Here is a 19,973-nt window from a genome sequence, read left to right on the forward strand (position 1 = left end):
ACCAGGATGGTCTCGATCTCTTGACCTCGTGATCCACCCGCCTCGGCCTCCCACAGTGCTGGGATTACAGGCTTGAGCCACCGCGCCCGGCCTTTTTTTTTTGTTTTGAGATGGAGTTTTGCTTTTGCTGCCCAGGCTGGGGTGTAATGGTGCTATCTTGGTTCACTACAACCTCTGCCTCTGGGTTCAAGTGATTCTCCTGCCTCAGCCTTCTGAGTAGTTGGGAATTTCAGGGATGCGCTATCATGCCTGGCTAATTTTATATTTTTAATGGAGAGGGGGTTTCTCCATGTTGATCAGGCTGGTCTCAAACTCCCGACCTCAAACGATCTGCCCACCTTGGCCTCCCAAAGTGCTGGGATTACAGGCGTGAGCCACTGTGCCCAGCCTCCCTCAGCTATTTTCTGATTGCTAACCTATAGATTATTTTAAAATGAAATAATAGCTTGGTATTGCATGGTTTCTTCCTTTAGGCTCGGTTTTATTCTCCAGCCACCATATTTATTGATGAGATAGACTCCATTTGTAGTCGCCGAGGGACTTCTGAAGAACATGAAGCAAGCAGAAGGGTGAAAGCAGAGCTGCTGGTTCAAATGGATGGTATCCATGATGTGTTTAGCATGAGTTGACCTGGGGCAAGAGGTGGTTAGGTGTGGCATCTCCAGCTCCAGTGGGTCAAGCTTTACTCATAGTGCTAAATCCAAGGCTTTAAATAGGTATTCATAACTTCAGATGGACTAGAGGGGGTGGCAAGGAGTTCCTGAGATTGATAGTAATAGATCTGGTACACTGACAGTGGTGACAAGTCAGAAATAATGGCCACTCACAGGGTATATACAACTTTCTTTTGGTACATACAACTATCTTACTTTAGCAATGAAATTGAAATAGAAAGAAATGCAGATAAATTGGCCTTAGAGTTTACATACGCTTTGATAAAGATTTAAAATTGTTAAGTAGTTGAGCTGGTTTTTTGATTAAATCTATTTTGAGTCATGTTTGCATATTACAGAACTTATTTTCTTTGGATTACAAAATTATGTATGTACCAGTTACCTTTCTAAGTCTTAAGGGGGCTTGAAGACTATGCCACCTTTTATTGTCGTGCTAAATATTTGATGATCTTTAAATAGCTGAGCTTTATTTGGTATAATCCAACTTAGTATCTTTTTCACTCTCTCCTTACCTTTATTTTAGGTGTTGGAGGTGCTTCTGAAAATGATGACCCCTCCAAAATGGTTATGGTTCTGGCAGCTACTAATTTTCCCTGGGATATAGATGAGGCTTTAAGACGACGTCTTGAGAAACGAATCTATATTCCTTTGCCATCAGGTATCTTCCTTTAAATCGTGTTAGGAAGTCTGTTAACTTTCAAGTAGTTTTGTTTAGAGAATTAAAAATTTGGTATTTACTAACTTTCCGGAAGATACACATGAGGAGTATCTTCCCCTTACAGTACTAGTTTGGCTATATGCCTTAATATTAAATAGTAGGCAATTAAAAAGTAAAGAATGGCTCTTGAATTAAGAAATGATCTTAGAGATCCAATTCTTACTGGAAAACAACTCACACACAAAAAGATTCGAGACAACAGTATACTATGTTTATGCCATAGGCTTAATTTTGAAATTTGTTTCCACCATTAGCAAAAGGCAGGGAGGAGCTTTTACGAATAAGTCTACGTGAGCTGGAATTGGCTGATGATGTTGACCTTGCAAGTATAGCAGAAAACATGGAAGGTTATTCAGGTGCGGATATTACCAACGTGTGCAGGTATGCATTATTATGGAAGTTATGGGAGCACAGGTTTTTGTAGGCATAAACTAATAATAAGTTTTTTTGGTTTTTGAGACAGTCTCGCTCTGTTGCCCAAACTGCGGAGTAGAGCCGCAGTCACAGCTCACTACAGCCTGAAACTCCTAGGCTCAAGTGATCCTCTGAGGTGACGTTCTTATGCTGAATTTAGATCAATATGCTAGGCTCAGTGGCTCACACCTGTAATCTCAGCACCTTGAGAGGCCAAGCGAGAGATCACTTGAGCCCAGGAATTTGACTGGCCTGGGCAACATCTCCATGAAAAATTTTTAAAAATTAGCCGGGCATGGTGGTGCCCACCTGTGGTTAAGCCCAGGAGTTTGAGGCTGCAGCAACCCATGATTGTGCCATCGCACCCCAGCCTGGGCAACAGAGCAAGACCCTGTGTCAAAAAAAAAAAGATGAATCTCAAGACCCACATTACAGTGTTTTTTTCTTTCCTTTTTTGAGATGGACTCTCGCTTTCACCCAGGCTGGAGTGCAGTGGCGTGATCTAAGCTCACTGCAACCTCTGCCTCCTGGGTTCAAGTGATTCTTGTGCCTTAGCCTCACAAGTAGCTGGGATTACAGGCACGTGCCACCACACCACTAATTTTTTTATTTTTAGTGGAGATGGGGTTTCACTGTATTGGCCAGGCTGGTCTTGAACTCCTGACCTCAAGTTATCCACCTGCCTCGGCCTCCCAAAGTGCTGGGATTACAAGCATGAGCCACTGTGCCCAGTCCCACATTATATTTTGTAGTCAGTCACAAATTCTGGTTTTGTTGGTGTTAGCAGGTGCTGGTAAGCTATCTGGGCATCTTTCATGTTAGTGAAGAGTCTACAGTTCATTTGAAAGCTAAAAGTTCAAGAAGCTAATGTTAGGATAATTTGTGCAAAACGGAAAATCAATAATTGTCTTGGATTTAAAAAATAATTGGTACCTTTTGTTCACTATAATTAAAATAGGAAATGATCGTGAAATATTTGACTTGGTATATGCTGAGTACAGTCTCATTCACAGTGAACTTATTCTAAATGTGATAGGAATACCAGTAAAAAGAAAAAAAGACTTTGTCTTTAATCCAGCTGGTTCGACCACGTTTTGTCCTAATCTAAGTGTTAGTGGAGATAATTAACCAAGGCTTGACTGTGCTCATTTCCTCATCTCTGAAGTGAGCACACCACAGAGTTCTGAGGATTAAAACTAACCTGTATACATCAAGCAACTATATTGCTGTCCCTTTGCATAAATGGTGGCTGCTACTAAGGATGAAACTTGGTCAAAGGAAAGAGGTATCTGAATGTGTGTGTTTTTTTAAAAAGTACAAATAGAGGAGAAAAGGAGAAAACACTGAACTTACCTAGCTTTTCCTCTACATGGAGAAAATATTTAATTTTCTTGTTAATTGGTTCTCTTCTGACTCTGTGATACTAATTCATTTTATTGAATACTTATAATGAAACTAATTGCTAGCTTCTTTAACACCCCTTTTACTTTTTCTGGGGTTTTATATTCAGTATTAGATTGATTAGCATTCTATTTCATCATAGAAGATTTAACTGCTTAAAAAAAAACAACAGGCTTTGGATTCCAACAAGCTTCTATGCAATACTAAATATATATGTGTATAACACAGAGAATGCTACAACAGATCCACTGAAAATTTTTCTATTAACAGGTTTTCATTTAACCAAAGTAACACTTTGTGTGTTGTTTTTGTTGTTGTTGTTTTTAACTTAAAACCTAGGGATGCGTCCTTGATGGCAATGAGAAGGCGCATTGAAGGTTTGACTCCAGAGGAAATCCGCAATCTTTCCAAAGAAGAAATGCACATGCCTACAACCATGGAGGATTTCGAAATGGCTTTAAAAAAGGTTTCTAAGTCAGTGTCTGCTGCAGATATTGAGAGATACGAGAAGTGGATATTTGAGTTTGGATCATGCTAAATTCTCACATGTAAACTGTGAGAAATGTGCCTTATGTGTTTTAATTACTAATTAAATGTAGTAATTCATTGCACTGAGTGCTATATTTTTTTAAACTTGCATAATGGTAAGATTTTTTTAAACCCTTATGATTCTGAATAAAGGCAATATTTTTAAGCTGAAAATCTGTTTTACTTTAGCATAACCAGATTTCTATCTCACTAACCACAAATGTTACTTAGCTTGGAATGTCTTTTCTTTTCTTCTTTGCTTTTTCTATTTTTTTCAAGACTGTTTCTTCCAACTAAATTGGCCATTCACATTAGGATTAGCCAACGGACCGTAAGAAAGACATCAATCTTGGCTCTTACTTGAAACCAACAGCTCCAATGGCAAACCACCACCTGTCTTGATTCAGGGCCTAGGAAAGCTGTCTTTATATGTACTTCTAATTTAGCATCTTCTCTCCTTTGCTGCTCTTACTCCTTCTAGGGAGAATAAGATTGGCTCTAGCTCCAGTTAACTTTACCCGCTGCCTCTAGATGCCAGTGGATAACTGAAAATCCCTCAACATTTTTACACAAGTACCTAATTAAAACATAAGCCAGGCCCAATATATCTTCCTTCTCACTTAGTGTTATGGTAGCTTCCCTTCTCTTCCTGGGAGAGTTTTAAAGACACATTTTACTTTGCATTTTAAAAGAAAAAATAAGTCTTACCTGACTTTTATTTTGTCTACATAAGAGACTGCACTACAGGCAAACAGGCATTTCCAAACCTCTAATCAAACTCACTCATTAACTCATGCATACTAAACATGGCTACAATGATAGTTAATGGTTTAAGTTAGTAAGTGAAATAAAATTTAATGGTATAAAATTTTAGATAAGATTTCCATGTGTGACTACTTAGAAGAAAATAACTTACTACATTATCCCAGCCATAGAAAACAGCTTCAGGAGACTGTGGACCTTGCTATGGTCCCAAGTCTTACTGAGAAAGACAAGCCAGGATAGGGATCTGCTAACTGCAAAGCCTCCTATTTTCTTCTTCACTAAAATCCGTAAGCTTACGGACACTAGATAAAATAAGATTATGTCATCGTTTGGAGTTAGAACTGGTGCTAATAACTTAGGGAAAGAAAAAGGGTGTAAAGAAAAAGTGTTACTAGCTGGTAACTCTAGGATCAAATTATAAGTTGCAGGATATTTTTTTCAGCAATATGAGGGTAGGAATAATAGAACTCCATGCAATGTAATAATTAAAGTCTGGTAAAATGAAACATCACTCCTTCATTCTACTATTTGTCATCCTCTCCACCCCTACCACACACGTATCTATTTGGCCTAAATATAAAGTGGTCTCAAAAAAACAATCATGGCTGGGTGCGGTAGCTCATGCCTATAATCCCAACACTTTGGGAGACCTAGGTGGTTGGATCACCTGAGGTCAGGAGTTTGAGACCAGCCTGGCCGACACAGTGAAACCCAGTCTCTACTAAAAATTAGCTGGACATGGTGGTGGGTGGCTGTAATCCAAGCTAGTCAGGCAGCTGGGGCAGGAGAATCGCTTGAACCTGGGAGGCGGAGGTTACAGTGAGCTGAGATTGTGCCATTGCACTCCAGCCTGGGCAGTGAGCAAAACTCTGTCTCAAAAACAAAAAAACCGTTACTTTCTTGGACAATGTTTTCAAATGATGGGCTGTAGTAAAAAAATTTTTTAAATGAAACAACAGAAAGTATCACATAATTGTATGTATTAGGTCACATTGTAAAATATTAATATGTCAATATGAGTGAGGGTTAAAAAGGTAATAAAACACTTGTAGGGTAAACAGCACTATATCTAGAACCACAAGAACAAGGGCACAGTCTAATTCATGGTATCAATGGACTCATTTGATTTGAGCCATGGTTTCAGCCAGTGTAAATGAAAGTAAACCTATTCCTGCATCTCGGCCATTCTTACCTGGGTAAAGGTTTTATACCAGTGTAACCAAAACGGCTATACTTTTTTCCTCAAATAAAGTTTATTTTAGAGTGAGAACATTTCATACTACTTTTAAATCTTGGACCATTCAAGGTAAGTAGTCTTGGTACAGGATACAGTCAAATCATGATATGCTGCAGGGATTTTATACTGAGTCTCACAATATAAAGGCACATTGTACTGAATAAAAAAATAAGTGTTAAGTTCTTGAGCTTTTAAATTAGAATTTTATAAAGTGCTTTTCATAAAGTCTTATATATTAATTAAGTGGATATAATTTCCTTAACAAAGGCACCTTGAAAAGTTCCTGGCACAAGAGATTTTGTCTGGCCTTTTTTTTCCTTTTGGTAATTTCGAAGTCTCTTCACATGTCTTATCTTCCACTTTAAGTTTTCCTTCACAATTCATCATATGAATAGCCAGCCCTTTTAGAGAATAAGGTAAACTTTTTTTTTTTTTTTTTTTGAGAGAGTCTTGCTCTGTCACCTTGACTAGAGTGCAATGGCGCAATCTCAGCTCACTGCAGCCTCAGCCTCCCAGGTTCAAGCAATTCTGCCTCAGCCTCCCGAGTAGCTGGGGCTACAGGCACGAGCTGCCATGCCCGGTAATTTTTGTATTTAGTAGAGATGGGCTTTCACCATGTTGGCCAGGATCGTCTTGATCTCCTGATCTCGTGATCTGCCCGCCTTGGCCTCCCAAAAGTGCTGGGATTATAGGTGTGAGCCACTGCGCCTGGTCGAGAATAAGGTAAACTTTAGCTTGGCACTGTAAAGGTCAATTTTCAGGCAGTCTTAGAAGTTTAGCAATTTCTCTAGTATATAAACTGATTCTTAACAATTTAAAGAAAATTATATTCAACTGGCAAATTTGGAGGCAATAGACTAATTCAGTGTCCATGATATGAGATGGGATTTTAAATACATGTTCTATCTTCAAGGTTTTCAGCTGTTTTCTCAAGACCATCTGGATATAAGTTGACAGCCGTCACAGGTATGACATTCACTTTATCCAACTGAAGAATTCCTCTGAAATAGAAAGTGAAATTAAGTGTTTCTTCTGCCTGTAGTTTGTTAGTGAGATAAGGCTACTTCAAAGTTATAATACATACCTAAAGTTAGGTGCTTTTGCTACCTTCTATTTAAAAATTCATAGTGGTTGTACAAACTATGAGCCCAAAGTCACTTTAACCAAACTAGCTGAGAGAATAGAAGGGCATCAAGGAAGTTCATTACTTCCTATTTTAGGGAAGAATAGGGTAAGTATAGATCTCCAGGGTGGAGTGAGGTTCCTAGATACACCTAGGCTGAGCAAAAAGACTAAGCCTAAGAACCTTTCTAAACAATGCTCATCACCAGAATACGACCTTAGGTCTTTTTTTTTTCTTTTTTCTTTTTTTTTTTTTAAATAAAGATGAGGTTTCATCATGATGGCCAGGCTGGTCTTGAACTCCTGACCTCAGGTGATCCACCCACCTAGGCCTCCCAAAGTGCTAGGATTACAGGCATGAGCCACCGTGCCTGGCCAACCTTAAGTCTTTAGATAGTGTTTCTCTTTTTGTCACTTAAAATCCCTGACCAGAGAGTACATCTTTGGATTCAATTTAGGACCCAATATTGTAAATTTGGTGTTATTCTAAGAACATCAACAGAGGTTAGTTGTTTGTTTACAGAACCAAATAGATTCTAAAGTTCCCAGGAAAGTAACTGCAAGAATAGCCATATATTTTTTTCAAAAGAACAAGGGGGAGAAGAGAAAGTTGCCTTAACTAGCTCTTAAAGGTTTTATTAACACATGACAGTAGGCCAGGTGTGGGGGCTCACGCCTGTAATCTTAGCACTTTGGGAGGCCAAGGCAGGCAGATCGCTTGAGCCCAGTAGTTTGAGACCAGCCTGGGCAAAGTGGCGAAATCCCATCTTTACTAAAAATGGAAAAAATTAGCTGGGTGTGGTGGCACACACCTGCAGTCCCAGCTATTCGGGAGGCCGAATCGCAAGGATCGCTTGAACCCGGGAGGCGGAGGTTGCAGTGAGCCAAGATCATGCCACTGCAATGCAGCCTGGGTGACAAAGTGATACCCTGTCTCAAAAACAAAAAATGATAGTAATTAAAACTGTTCTACTGACACAGGGATAGACAAATAGATCACTGGGACAGAAAAAAGTCCACAAAAAGACTAGCATATATGGAAATTTAGTTTATAATAAGGTAATATTCTACGTCAATGAGAAATTACTAATGGAAAAATGGCCTCTGTTGGAAAACAAAATAACTCTAGAGTAAAAAGTATACACAAAAGTAATGCTAAAAAATAAATTTTGGCCAAGCGCAGTGGCTCATCCCAACACTTTGGAAGGCTGAGGTGGGTGAATTGCCTGAGGTCAGGAGTTCGAAACGGACCTGGCCAACATGGTGAAACCCTGGCTCTACTAAAAATACAAAAATTAGCTGGCTGTGGTGATGCACGCCTGTAGCACCAGCTACTTGGGATGCTGAGGCAGGAGAATCAATTGAACCCAGGAGGTGGAGACTGCAGTGAGCAGAGATTGCGTCACTGCACTCAGCCTGGGCAACAGAGCGAGACACTGTCTCAAAAATAAATAAATTTTAAGAAAATATAATGCTAGGCATAGTGGCTCATGCCCTTAGAAATTCCAGTACCTTTGGAGGCCAAGGCAGGACGACTGCTTGGGCCCAAGAAGTCCAGCATGGGCAACATAGTGAGATCCTGTCTCTACACAAAATAAAAATGTTTTTTAAAAAATGGCTGGGCACAGAAGCTTAGGCCAGGCACAGTGGCTCTCGAACTCCTGACCTCAAGTGATCCACCCCACCCTTGGCTTCCCAAAGGGCAGTCCCAGCACTTTGGGAAGCCAAAGGGGGTGGGTGGTGGATCACTTGAGGTCAGGAGTTCAAGGCCAACCTGGTAAAACATATCTCTACTAAAAATACAAAAGTTGGCCAGGTATGGTGGCAGGTACCTGTAGTCTCAGCTACTCGGGAGGCTGAGGCATAAGAATTGCTTGAACCTAGGAGTTATATTTTTAGTAGAGATGGGGTTTCACCATGCTGGCCAGGATCATCTTGATCTCTTGACCTTGTGATCTGCCCACCTCGGCCTCCCAAAGTGCTGGGATTACAGGCGTGAGCCACTGCACCCAGCCTATTTTCTTTTACAAACAATGCTGCAATGAATATGCTGCTTATCTACTGAAATTAACTACATTTTAAACTGATACTCTGGGGTTGAAAATACATCATGAAGTCCTCTGGTTTTGTTCATCTCTGATCATACAATTGAATTTTCCATTACACATATTTGTTTCCTTCCTCTCCTACTAGATTTTAAGTTCTTACAGAGCAGAATTTATCTTACATCTGAATCTCTAAGAATGTCTAGATCACAATAGGTATTCAATAAATGTGTTTCAATTTTGCTAACATTGGAAGATGGGCTAGAAGAACAGCAGTTGTTATTTTCCCTCCCATTTGTCTTACCCTTTCTAATTTTTATATTTTCTACTCAAAAACATAGCAAATATGTCTCACTTTTTAATCATTAAAAATACTAACATTTCAAAAATAGGAAATACTTACTTGTATTCAGAAACTGGGAAAAGCACCTTTAACATGGTTATTACCACAGCTGCTCCTGTAATTCCAACCACCATGATGTTCAAAAACTGAAAGAACACTGGGAAAACACTGCTCCAGAACCTACACAGATCTTTTCTAAGCTTTTCCATCCACTGACACATTACCTGAAAAAGGAGTTTCAATTAGATAAGCAAGTTGCATCGAGCTCTAAGGATAAACTTTCATTTTTTAATGTTTTAGCTTTGGGATGGTAAAAGTATTCTGTATTTTGATTGTGGTGGTAGTTACATGGGTGACTACATTTGTCAAAACTAACTGTGTATTTTAAATGGTGCATTTTATTTTCGAATGTACCTAAAGTTACTTACAATTTTAAAAAGTATGTTCTAACAATATAAGCACAAACATGTTAATAGCCTTTAAAATTATTTATATTGTTTTCTAATTACAAATCAAGTGAAAATAATTGCTAATTGAGAAGAGAATCGTTAGGCTAGTCCATTACAAACTAAATAAAGCAGCATCAACTACCTGTTTCCAGTGCCTAGAGCACAAGAGAAAGAAGAGAAAAACAAATGTATCAGTAGCTTTTAGAACAGATGGGAAGCTCACTGTGTACAAAACATGTTTCTATGCTTGAAGAGCGAGAAGAGAACCTAAGGTGGGCACTGATGGCATAGGCTATGAAGACAGTCTGCTCTGGGGCTGACCTGCTAAGGGAGGTGAGGTAGACAGGGTGAGGGTGCTACAGTCCAGACTGCTGAAGTGACCCCAAATATGCATCCTGACCTTCAGTGAGAACTGCTACTCCTTTAAGACCAACCACAGACCCAGCTCATTTAAAATGAATTTTGGGTAGGGGCCTACTTAATATACAGAGAGATCTCAGGATACTCTCTGAACCCATGAATATCTTCCTAGTACACAGTATAAATGTCACAGGTAACATACAAGAAATTAGTAGGTGCCAATTTGTATTTATATGTAGTACCCATATTATTTAATCCTCCTAACAACTTTTTAGATACTACTTTACACTACTATTAAGTGGGTGCCCCACTGTACAGATAAAGAAACTGATGTTAGAGAGGTTAAGAATTTGTTCAAGGCTGGGCACAGTGGCTGACGCCTGTAATCACAGCACTTTGGGAGGACAAGGTGAGTGGATCACTTGAGGTACAGGAGTTTGAGACCAGCCTGGCCAAGACAGTGAAACCCTGTCTCTACTAAAAATACAAAATAAGCTGGGTGTGGTGGGGCATGCCTGTAATTCCAGCTACTTGGGAGGCTGAGGCAGGAGAATCACTTGAACCCAGGAGGGAGAGGAGTGAGCCAAGATTGTACCACTGCACTCCAGTCTGGGCAACAGAGAGAGACTCCACCTCAAAGGAAAAAAAAATAAAAAGAATTTGTTCAAGATCACACAACTAGTCAGTGGCAGAACCAGGTTTCAAGCCTGGGCAGGCTGACTCCAGGAAGTATATTCTTAACCACCTGAGCTGAATCACGGGGCAAGATCCTGAGGGCACTATGCACGCGTGTGTACGCAAGGTAGCGGGTACAGAATAAACACAGAAATCTGAATATGAGAAAGAACTGTGGAATTTACAATTCCAACCAAATGAAACCCAGCACCTTCATAATAATGATCATGACTACAATATTATTAAACGAAGGTTGAAGAAGAAAACAGGAATACCTAAAAATATCATATTAAGACCAAGATGAGTCCATTACCACCAATGCTGCATGGTTCCATTCTTCATTTCCACTTCATTTTAAATGCTAGGATCTATTTTCTTCACCATAACCATGAATGCTTATGATAACACCAAATAAATGTAACACCAAATACTTGATTTTACCTTATATGAAGATGGAGGCTCTGCTCTGAGAGGAGTTTCAGGTAACTTGCCAGGTAAAACATCTTCATCTACAGTGGTTTCCACATTCCTGACAAGATACTGGCTGGTGGTCTGCAGTGAACTAACACTTTCTACTGAGGGGGAAGAGCAACATAACCAAAAGGCTGGTGTCTTTCCTACTAGTCTTAGGATTACTATACCAATAACACTTAGGATAGTAAGAACATACATTTTACCATGGGATAAAAAACTAACACATTTAAGTGTTCACTGATTTAAATGCCAGAAGAGAGCTATAAACTAAGATATGTATAAAGAGATAAAGCAGTTATGATTCTGTCACATAGAAAGCCAAAATTTTAGGCTGGGTGTGGTGGCTTACGCCTATAATGCCAGCACTTTGGGAGGCCAAGGTAGGCAGATTACCTAAGGTTAGGAGTTCGAGACCAGCCTGGTCAGCATGGTGAAACCCCATCTCTACTAAAAATACAAAAATTAGCCAGGTGTGGTGGCAGGCGCCTGTAATCCCAGTTATTTTGGGAAGCTGAGGCAGGAGAATCTCTTGATGGGAGGTGGAGGTGCAGTGAGCCGAGATTGCACCACTGCATTCCAGCCTGGGCAACAAAGTAAGATTCCACCTCAAAAAAAAAAAAGCCAAAATTTTAGAAGTTCTATGTTTCAGTGAAAAAATGAATAGTTCTTCCTCTGAATGAACCTTCAAAATAGTCTTATTACATATTTTGTGATCAATATTCAGAGTAAGAGTGGATAATTACTGAGAAATGTTACTATGCAACCAGTACTGATCACATTCTACTAAGGCTCAAATAGAGTCCTAAAGTCCTTAAATGGACATATGAAGCAATACATGTTATGAAGCATTTTTAAAGAAACTCATTTCCAAACATATTAACTATTAAAGATAAATAGCAACTTTTGAAACTAGTGTAAAAAAATAACAAAGTTCAAGAGTATATAAAGCTACCAACTAAATAATCTCCCTAATACTTTAAATAATGGGTCTTTTAAGTTACCTTTTTTGGAGAGGTTAGGGAGGGTAAATAAAATGTCACTGTCTCGAGAAATAGAGTAGAGCATGCTTTCTTCCAAAGGGAGGGTATAGTTTGAATGTCTGAGTATTCTCTGGTTCTTAACTAAAATATCAACTTCAGTCACATCCTTTTGTTGAACCTATGACAGAAAATATGATTTATTTTAAATAGTGGCACAGCCCCATAAAAATTTAAAAGCAAAGTTTCCTCCCAGATTTATGTAGCTAAAACACATGTCCTATTCAGACAATTACTCCTTTTTGTTTTTTTGGGATAGAGTTTCGTTCTTGTTGCCCAGGCTGGAGTGCAATGATGCAATCTCAGCTCACGGCAACCTCCACTTTCCAGGTTCAAGTGATTCTAGTGCCTCAAGCCTCCTGAATAGCTGGGATTACAGGCACGCACCACTACGCCCGGTTAATTTTGCATTTTTAGTAGAGACAGGGTTTCTCCATGTTGGTCAGGCTGGTTCAAACTCCTGATCTCAGGTGATCCGCCCACCTCGGCTTCCCAAAGTGCTTCCCAGCCACTGCGCCTGGTTGACAGTTATTCTTTATTTCCTCCTACTCCCACTTTGGGGCACTTAACTTGCAACTTTAATAATATTCCGGTCTGCTTTAACACTATTATAAGCTTAATTTTGATTCTAGGCTGGGCGTGGTGGCTCACACCTGTAATCCTGGCACTTTTGGAGGCTGAGATGGGTGGATCACCTGAGGTCAGGAGTTCGAGACTAGCCTGGCCAACATGGTAACACCCCATCTCTTAAAAAAAAGTTACTTGCTACTGTGGACGACAGGCAGCTGGGGTTGGTGAAGGATCCCAAGATGGCTGGGTGAAAACTTGCTCTAAAAACCATTGACTGGATAGCTTTTTGGGAGATCATACCCCAAAACCAAAAGGCCATTCATTACTAATTCCCTGAAATCCTGGAATGAGATCCTCACCTCCAGGTTGGCTGCTTTACCTGAGAATCCACCATCTATTGACTGGGCTTACTACAAGGCCAATGTGGCCAAGGCAGGCTTGGTGGATGACTGTGAGAAGAAGTTTAATGCCCTGAAGGTTCCTATACCAGAGGATCCATATACTGCCCTGGTGGATGCTGAAGAAAAAGAAGATGTGAAGTCTTGTGCTGAGTGGGTGTCTCTCTCAAAGGCCAGGGTTGTAGAATATGAGAAACAGATGGAGAAGTATAAGAACTTAATTCCATTTGAACAGATGACCATTGAGGACTTGAACGAAGCTTTCCCAGAAAACAAATTAGACAAGCAAAAGTATCCCTATTGGCCTCACCAACCAATTGAGAATTTATAAAATTGAGTCCAGGAGGAGGCTCTGGCCCTTATATTACACATTCTGGACATTAAAAATAAAAGTAATTATATATATATAAAAAAAAACTCGATTCTACTTCATTTACACACAGAGACTTCATTTACCATAGAGGAAATGGTAGCAGAACTATGAGCCAAACTGAATCTTTTTGCTTGCTTTCTATCTAATAATGTCCATACATTTTAAAGTGATATAAACATGTACGAACACGTGAAATTTTAAAAATACATTTCAAATGCTAAATATACAAAAATTCTAAATAACTGAATACTGGCAACATCAGGCACTTTCCTTATCAAGTCAGAAACAAAATAACTGAACACACACGTAATACCTAACACAAATTCAAATCTTTATAATTTAATTCCCAATTAATAAACACATTAATCTTACTTGTTTTCCATCAATCTCTACTACCTCTTCCTGAATGACAATTAGTTGCAAACTGGAACCAGACGTCATAGGCCACTCATGAACTAAAATCCTTACACTGGCAATTCCAAAATATTCTTTTTCCTCAGAATTTTCAAGATTTTCATTCACTATAAAAAAAAAAAGTAGTGACAGCTTTAAACAAAAATTTACCTGCAAATCTGTTACTGAAGTTTGATTACTTTGATGACATTTACATGGAACAAGACAGTCATAAACCAATTTCTTTGGCTTTCTTCATCCCTGATCTCAATGATGTTTCCGATTTATTAAAAACAAAGACAATCTGACAAATCATTACATTATAAAATGGGTTATCTTTAGGCTTGTATGAAATACTACACTAGCAACATCTTTTCTATCCTTTTCTTTCTGAGGTGGAGTCTTGCTCTGTCGCCCAGGCTGGAGCGCAGCAGCACGATCCCGGCTCATGGCAACCTTCGCCTCCTGGGTTCAAGGGATTCTCCTGCCTCTGCCTCTGGAGTAGTTGGGATTACAGGCTTGCACAACCACATCCAGCTGATTTTTCGTATTTTTAGTAGAAACATGTTTCACCATATTGACCAGGCTGGTCTTGAACTTCTGACCTCAAGAGATTCACCCACCTCGGCCTCCCAAAGTGTTGAGATTACAGGCATGAGCCACCATGCCCGGCCCATCTTTCCTATTCTTTTACACAGTCGGCAAGGAGGAACCACCATGGCATAACTATAAAGCCAGCCAGAAGACACAGTCAATCCCATGTTTTAACACAATAAGCACATACATACATCCATTCATTCATCCTCAAGAGGCCCGAGCAGTATGAACACTGAGTTTTTTTCTCAATCCTTTCCCGGATAAGTGACTCATTACTGTTAGAGAAAGCAGGAATGGGGAAAGAGGGTGGGGGAGGCCTGTCGTTTCTCCCTGGTAATGTATAATGGGGTAGGACTAGCTATTAGCCATGTTCTTCTCTAGCTAGAAAACCCCTATTCCCGCTCCAGCAGAAATGGGGTGTAGTAGCTACAGCTGGTTTATAGAGCCAGTGGCTACTCTATTAAGGTAGAAAGTGCTATAAAAAAAGATTAAGCAACATACGTCAATGCAACTGCCGCAGATGGAACATTTTGTTTCTATCCCTCAAAGGGCCAAACGAACCCAGATGTACAATCTGAATGCACACCCAGCTGTTTAATCTGATTCTGTGCATTTACAGGGCTATTTCCTTTATCTGGAATATCTCAATATCTAGTTCACTAAGCACTTACTATTATAAGATGTACCTACCTATTCTTCCCTTCTTTGGCCCCTCCCCTTCCAAACCATTCAGACAACAGTGTCAGGTTCATCTCACTGTGAGATGGTCTTCACTCCACAGCCTCCTGCTCATACACCTTCAGTGGCACTCCTGTGTGGCTCCCTGTCCTCTGACTGGTCGTCCTCAGGCTCCTCGTCTGGCCCCTTGCTGCTCCTCTCTCTAGTGTGCCTAATTCTTCACGCCCTTTGAAAGACACCACTGTGAAAAGTACCCCCTCTCTCATGGTCCATTCCCACGTTTCAACTGACCACTAACACCCGTGGATCTCCCTCATGGAATGGCAGGCACTGTGTCAGCATGTCCATAAGCCCAAAGACCAGGGTACAGGAGACTCAATGGGTGAGAAAATGCAGTCATATAAATACACCCAAGTGGCGATTCTTTAGCCTGCAAATTTGGTGCCTGATATAGTTTGGATGTTCCCTGCAAATCTCATGTTGAGATGTAATTCCCAATGTTGAAGGTGGGGCCTGGTGGGAGGTGTTTGCACCATGGGGGCAGATCCCTCATGGCTTGGTGTTATGGCACCCCCTGCCACTCTCGCTGTCTCTTGCTCCTGCTCTGCCATGTGAGACACCGGCTTCCCCTTTGCCTCCCACCATGAGTAAAAGCTTCCTGAGGCCTCCTGAGAAGTTGAGCAGATGCTGGTGCTATGTTTCCTATACAGCCTGCAGAACCGTGAGTCAATTAAACCTCTTTTCTTTATAAATTACCCAGTTTCAGGTATTTCTTTATAGCAATGTGAGAAGAGCCTCATTCAGTACCTATAATATAGAGTAAAATTAAATAAAAAACAACAAAGCCCTTCATATTCTGACTTCCTTACTGTGGTAAGCAGCTTTCAAAAATGACCCTCAATGACCTTTGCCTCTAAGGATTCTTACATTTCTGTAATTCCTTCCTCAAGTGGGTTATACCTAGTGACTAGTTACGTATCTATCTATGAATGAGAGTCTTCTATTTTCTTTTCTTTTTTTGTTCTTTTGAAAGACAAGTCTTGCTATCTTGCCCAGGCTGGTCTTGAACTCCTGGCCTCAAGTGATCCTCCAGCCTCAGCCTCTCAAATAGCTGGGATTACAGGTGTGAGCCATTGCACCCAGCCTAGTGACTTGTTAGTAACAAACAGTGATGGAATATTACTTCCACAACTAGATTATTTAAGACTGTGACTTCTGTCTTGCTAGTACTTTCTCTTACTGGCAGTCTCTCTTGTCCTCTCAATGATGAAGCCAGCTGCCACATTGTGAGATGCTCTATGGGGAACTTCATGTGGCAAGGAACTGAGGACAACATCTGGTAAGGAACTGAGGCCTCTGTTCAAGAGTTCAGAAGGAATTGACTCCTGCCAACAACCACATGAATGAGCTGGGAAGTAGATTTTTCCCAGCTGAGCCCTGATATGATGGCACCCTTTTGAGAACCACAGGACTCCACTAAAGCCAAGCTCAGATTCTCGACCTACAGACACTATGAAATAATAAATATTGTCTTAGGCCACTGACTTCTGGGTTAAACTGTTATGCAATAAATAACAAATACATCAACTAAAGAAAAAGTTTCTTTAAAGAATTAAAGAAGATTTGTTGTTGTTGCTGCACTTAATGTTTTGAAGATTCTTGTTGTAACTGGATAAGATGAGCACTTATTTCAAAGAAACAAACTCAGTGCAGTGACTGGGATGACTTAAAGGTGGCCATAATAGAGGAGAGAGGCTGTATCCACGTCCATTTCCCAGTGAATACAACAACAAAAGAATTATTATTTCAATAGTACTAGCACTTCCTTTCTTAGCTACCATGGATTAGCTTGTAGTACCCCAACCCTCTTGCAATGAACCACTTGCAAAGAACTGCTAGAAAAGATGTAAAAAATACACATCCACATATACATTCAAATCTGTCCAAGGAGGCATCAGAAGCTAAAGATGGCCAGCACTTGAAGGACCAAGGAAAGAGCTCCCTGACTTCCCTCAAAGGCATTTGCCAACTCCCAAGCCCAACAGGTAAGAAGTTGAAAAGCTGAGTAGAAAGCAGCAAGTGGGAAGCAAAAAAGCTTGACAAAGCGTCTGGCAGTCTCACCCAGCAGGGGAGAAAATGAAGTGTTTAAGTGTTAAAACAAAAATGCTAAGCTATGCTGCCACAGCCAGCATATCCTTCTAAAATGAAAGCAAAGAGATGTTTTCAGAAAAACAAAAGCTCAGACCATTCACTGCTAACAAACCTGTACTAAAAGAAATACTAAAGGGAATTATTTAGGCCAAAGGAAGATGACAACGAGGGCACAATGCATGTGTGTACAGACAAGGCAGGAGTTGCAGAATATACAGAGAAAGAGAGACAGGAGAAAGAATTTTGGAACTTAAAATTCCAACCAAATGATACAGAGGAGAGCACAGGGAGGAAGGAATAAAGAGCAATGAAAAAGGTAGCCATGATGGTAAACATACATGAATATTGGAAAGCATAAAACAACAATAATTATGTCACATTGGGTTTAAGAAAACAAAGAGTTGAGATACATAATAATGGCCCAAAGGCATAAAGGGAATACATGGAATTTAAGTATTCTAAGGTTCTTGCATTGTTTGGGAAGTGATAAAAGTACAAGTTTATTTATTAAATTTATTTTTGAGACAGGGTCTTACTTTGTCACCCAGGATGGAATACAGTGGTACAATCACAACTCACTGCAGACTATCTCCCGAGCTCAAGGGATCCTTTCGCCTCAGCCTCCTGAGTAGCAGGGAAAACAGGCCTGCACCACCACACTGGCTCACGGGTTTCCCTGTGTTGCCCAGGATCATCTCGAACTCCCAGGCTCAAGCGGTCCTCCAGCTTTGGCCTCCCAAAGGGCTGGGAATACAGGCATGGGCAACCATGCCCAGCCAGTAAATTAGAAGTACTAATTTACTGAGAGCAAGGGTAACCACTAAAAGAGTAGTAAAATTATATAAAACCAAGATAGAAGGGAACTATGAAACCAAAAATAACCCAGAAGAAGGCAAAAGAGGAAGAAAAAGAAACACAAAACAGTTGGGACAAAGAGGAAACAATTAAGGAGGAGGATTTAAATCCAAATGTATCAGTAATTCTATTAATGTAAATAAGTTAAAATCCCAACTAAAAGACTGACAGAATGACTGGAAAAACAACAAATACATGCTGTTTATGAGATATTTACCTTACATACAAGGACCCAGAAAAACAGAAATGGAAAGACATACCACACAACAATGCACCTCCCCTCCTGCCCCACCAAAAAGCAGTTATTGCTAAACACAGATAAAGCTGATTTTAAAGGCCAGAACATCAATAGAGGCAAAGAAGCCATACAATGATGAAAAGAGTCAATCTGTCAGAAAAGCATATAGTTCTAAATCTACATGCATTTAGTACTACTGTGTGAAAATATGTAAAGCCAAAATGACAGAACTGAAAAGAGAATAGACAAAATCCGCAGAGTGGAAATTTTAAAATACTATTCTCAGTAATTGATATAGCAAGCAAGCAAACAAAAAATCAATAATTCCAAAAAAGACAGAACAACATGATTAAAACCTTCACCTGGCATACATTATTGTATCCAACTCATTACATATAAATATTTATTTTCAAGTACACATGGAAAGAAACATTTAATAAATCTAACCATATGCTAAAGCCATAAATTAATTTCAAAGGCTTAAAATCACACAGTTATATTTCTGATCATAATAGGTGGAACCAGTAAAAAGTTCCAAATATTTAGAAATTAAGCGATGTAATTCTAAATGACCATTAAGACAAGGAAACAGCAAAATAAATTAGTAGGCAATACTTTTAACTGAATAATATTTATAACAAAACAAGTATATGACACAAGTGCTTAGAGAAAAATGTACTGTTTTAAATGTGCACATTAAAACAGGTAATAAAAATCCTATGTATAGTCCTCATATTTGCTATTTCATTCAAATAATATGGTATATTCTAGAGTAACATATCTGCTTACCTTTAAACGACTCAAAATTTTTAAAGGTTAAAAAGAAAAAAATGTTCGACTGACATAAGAGTAGAAGAAACTGAAAACTAGATAATCAGACAATTCATTTTCTTGGCTCTTGCTATCCCATTTACTACCTTTATGCACAATTTTTTTTTTTTTTTTTGAGCCAGGGTCTCACTCTGTTGCCCAGGCTGGAGTATAGTGGCAACCCTTCCACCTCTCTGGAGTGCTGGGACTACAGGCACATACCACCATACCGAGCTAATTTTTGCATTTTTTGCAGAGACAAGGTTTTGCCATGTTGCCTGAGCTGGTCTCAGATGCTGGGCTCAGGCAGCTCACTTGCCTCAGCCTCCTGATGTGCTAGAGCCACCATGGCCTGACTCTACATACATTCTTACATGAATATCAACCTTCCAAAAATGCAATTTCATCAATGGTGATCTCATGGAGAAAAGTGAATGTGCCAGAGTAGCCAATATAAAATAAGAATAGAGTTTTCAACACATTAATGGTATTGTACATACTGATAATGATGCGTGTGTGTTTTAGAGATGGGGTCTTGCTACCCATGCTGGAGTGCAGTGGCACAATTATAGCTCACTGCAGCCTCAAACTCCTGGGATCAAGTGATCTTCCTGCTTCAATGATGTGTGTGTGTGTGTGTGTGTGTGTATGTACATATATATATATAT

General features: G+C 39.7%; 2 protein-coding genes, 1 non-coding gene and 1 pseudogene across 7 annotated transcripts in view; 2 read left to right on the top strand and 2 right to left on the bottom strand.

Annotated features, from left to right (window-relative positions):
• The window catches only part of KATNA1 (katanin catalytic subunit A1), a 41,225-nt gene extending 37,316 nt beyond the window's left edge, over nucleotides 1-3,909 (top strand). For all 3 annotated transcript variants that reach the window (XM_017505745.2, XM_017505748.2, XM_017505747.2), the window contains 4 exons: nucleotides 474-600; nucleotides 1,198-1,332; nucleotides 1,647-1,773; nucleotides 3,547-3,909. In XM_017505745.2, the coding sequence (XP_017361234.1) occupies nucleotides 474-600; nucleotides 1,198-1,332; nucleotides 1,647-1,773; nucleotides 3,547-3,745 (588 nt within the window). In that variant the 3' untranslated portion in view covers nucleotides 3,746-3,909. The remainder of the gene's footprint in view (nucleotides 1-473; nucleotides 601-1,197; nucleotides 1,333-1,646; nucleotides 1,774-3,546) is intronic.
• Nucleotides 3,910-4,013: 104 nt separating this feature from the next.
• Nucleotides 4,014-4,148, bottom strand: LOC119467865. The gene has a single exon (XR_005196504.1). It is a non-coding gene; the product is annotated as a small nucleolar RNA SNORA2/SNORA34 family (small nucleolar RNA).
• A 1,586-nt stretch (nucleotides 4,149-5,734) lies between these two features.
• Nucleotides 5,735-19,973, bottom strand: part of GINM1 (glycoprotein integral membrane 1) — a 22,017-nt gene continuing 7,778 nt past the window's right edge. Inside the window, exons 4-8 of one of the 2 annotated variants that reach the window (XM_017505750.1) lie at nucleotides 13,956-14,104; nucleotides 12,207-12,363; nucleotides 11,173-11,303; nucleotides 9,308-9,471; nucleotides 5,735-6,738 (exon numbers count right to left, since the gene is read on the bottom strand). In XM_017505750.1, the coding sequence (XP_017361239.1) occupies nucleotides 6,627-6,738; nucleotides 9,308-9,471; nucleotides 11,173-11,303; nucleotides 12,207-12,363; nucleotides 13,956-14,104 (713 nt within the window). In that variant the 3' untranslated portion in view covers nucleotides 5,735-6,626. Of the gene's footprint in view, nucleotides 6,739-9,307; nucleotides 9,472-11,172; nucleotides 11,307-12,206; nucleotides 12,364-13,955; nucleotides 14,105-19,973 lie in introns of both variants that reach the window. The other variant, XM_017505749.1, reaches the window with a different exon arrangement.
• LOC108287386 lies at nucleotides 13,037-13,611 on the top strand (annotated as a pseudogene). Its single transcript, XR_001818310.1, has one exon. The product of XR_001818310.1 is annotated as an ATP synthase subunit d, mitochondrial-like (transcript).

Source organism: Cebus imitator, unplaced genomic scaffold, assembly GCF_001604975.1.
Source record: "Cebus imitator isolate Cc_AM_T3 unplaced genomic scaffold, Cebus_imitator-1.0 Scaffold341, whole genome shotgun sequence".
In the NCBI taxonomy this organism is placed as follows: domain Eukaryota; kingdom Metazoa; phylum Chordata; class Mammalia; order Primates; family Cebidae; genus Cebus; species Cebus imitator.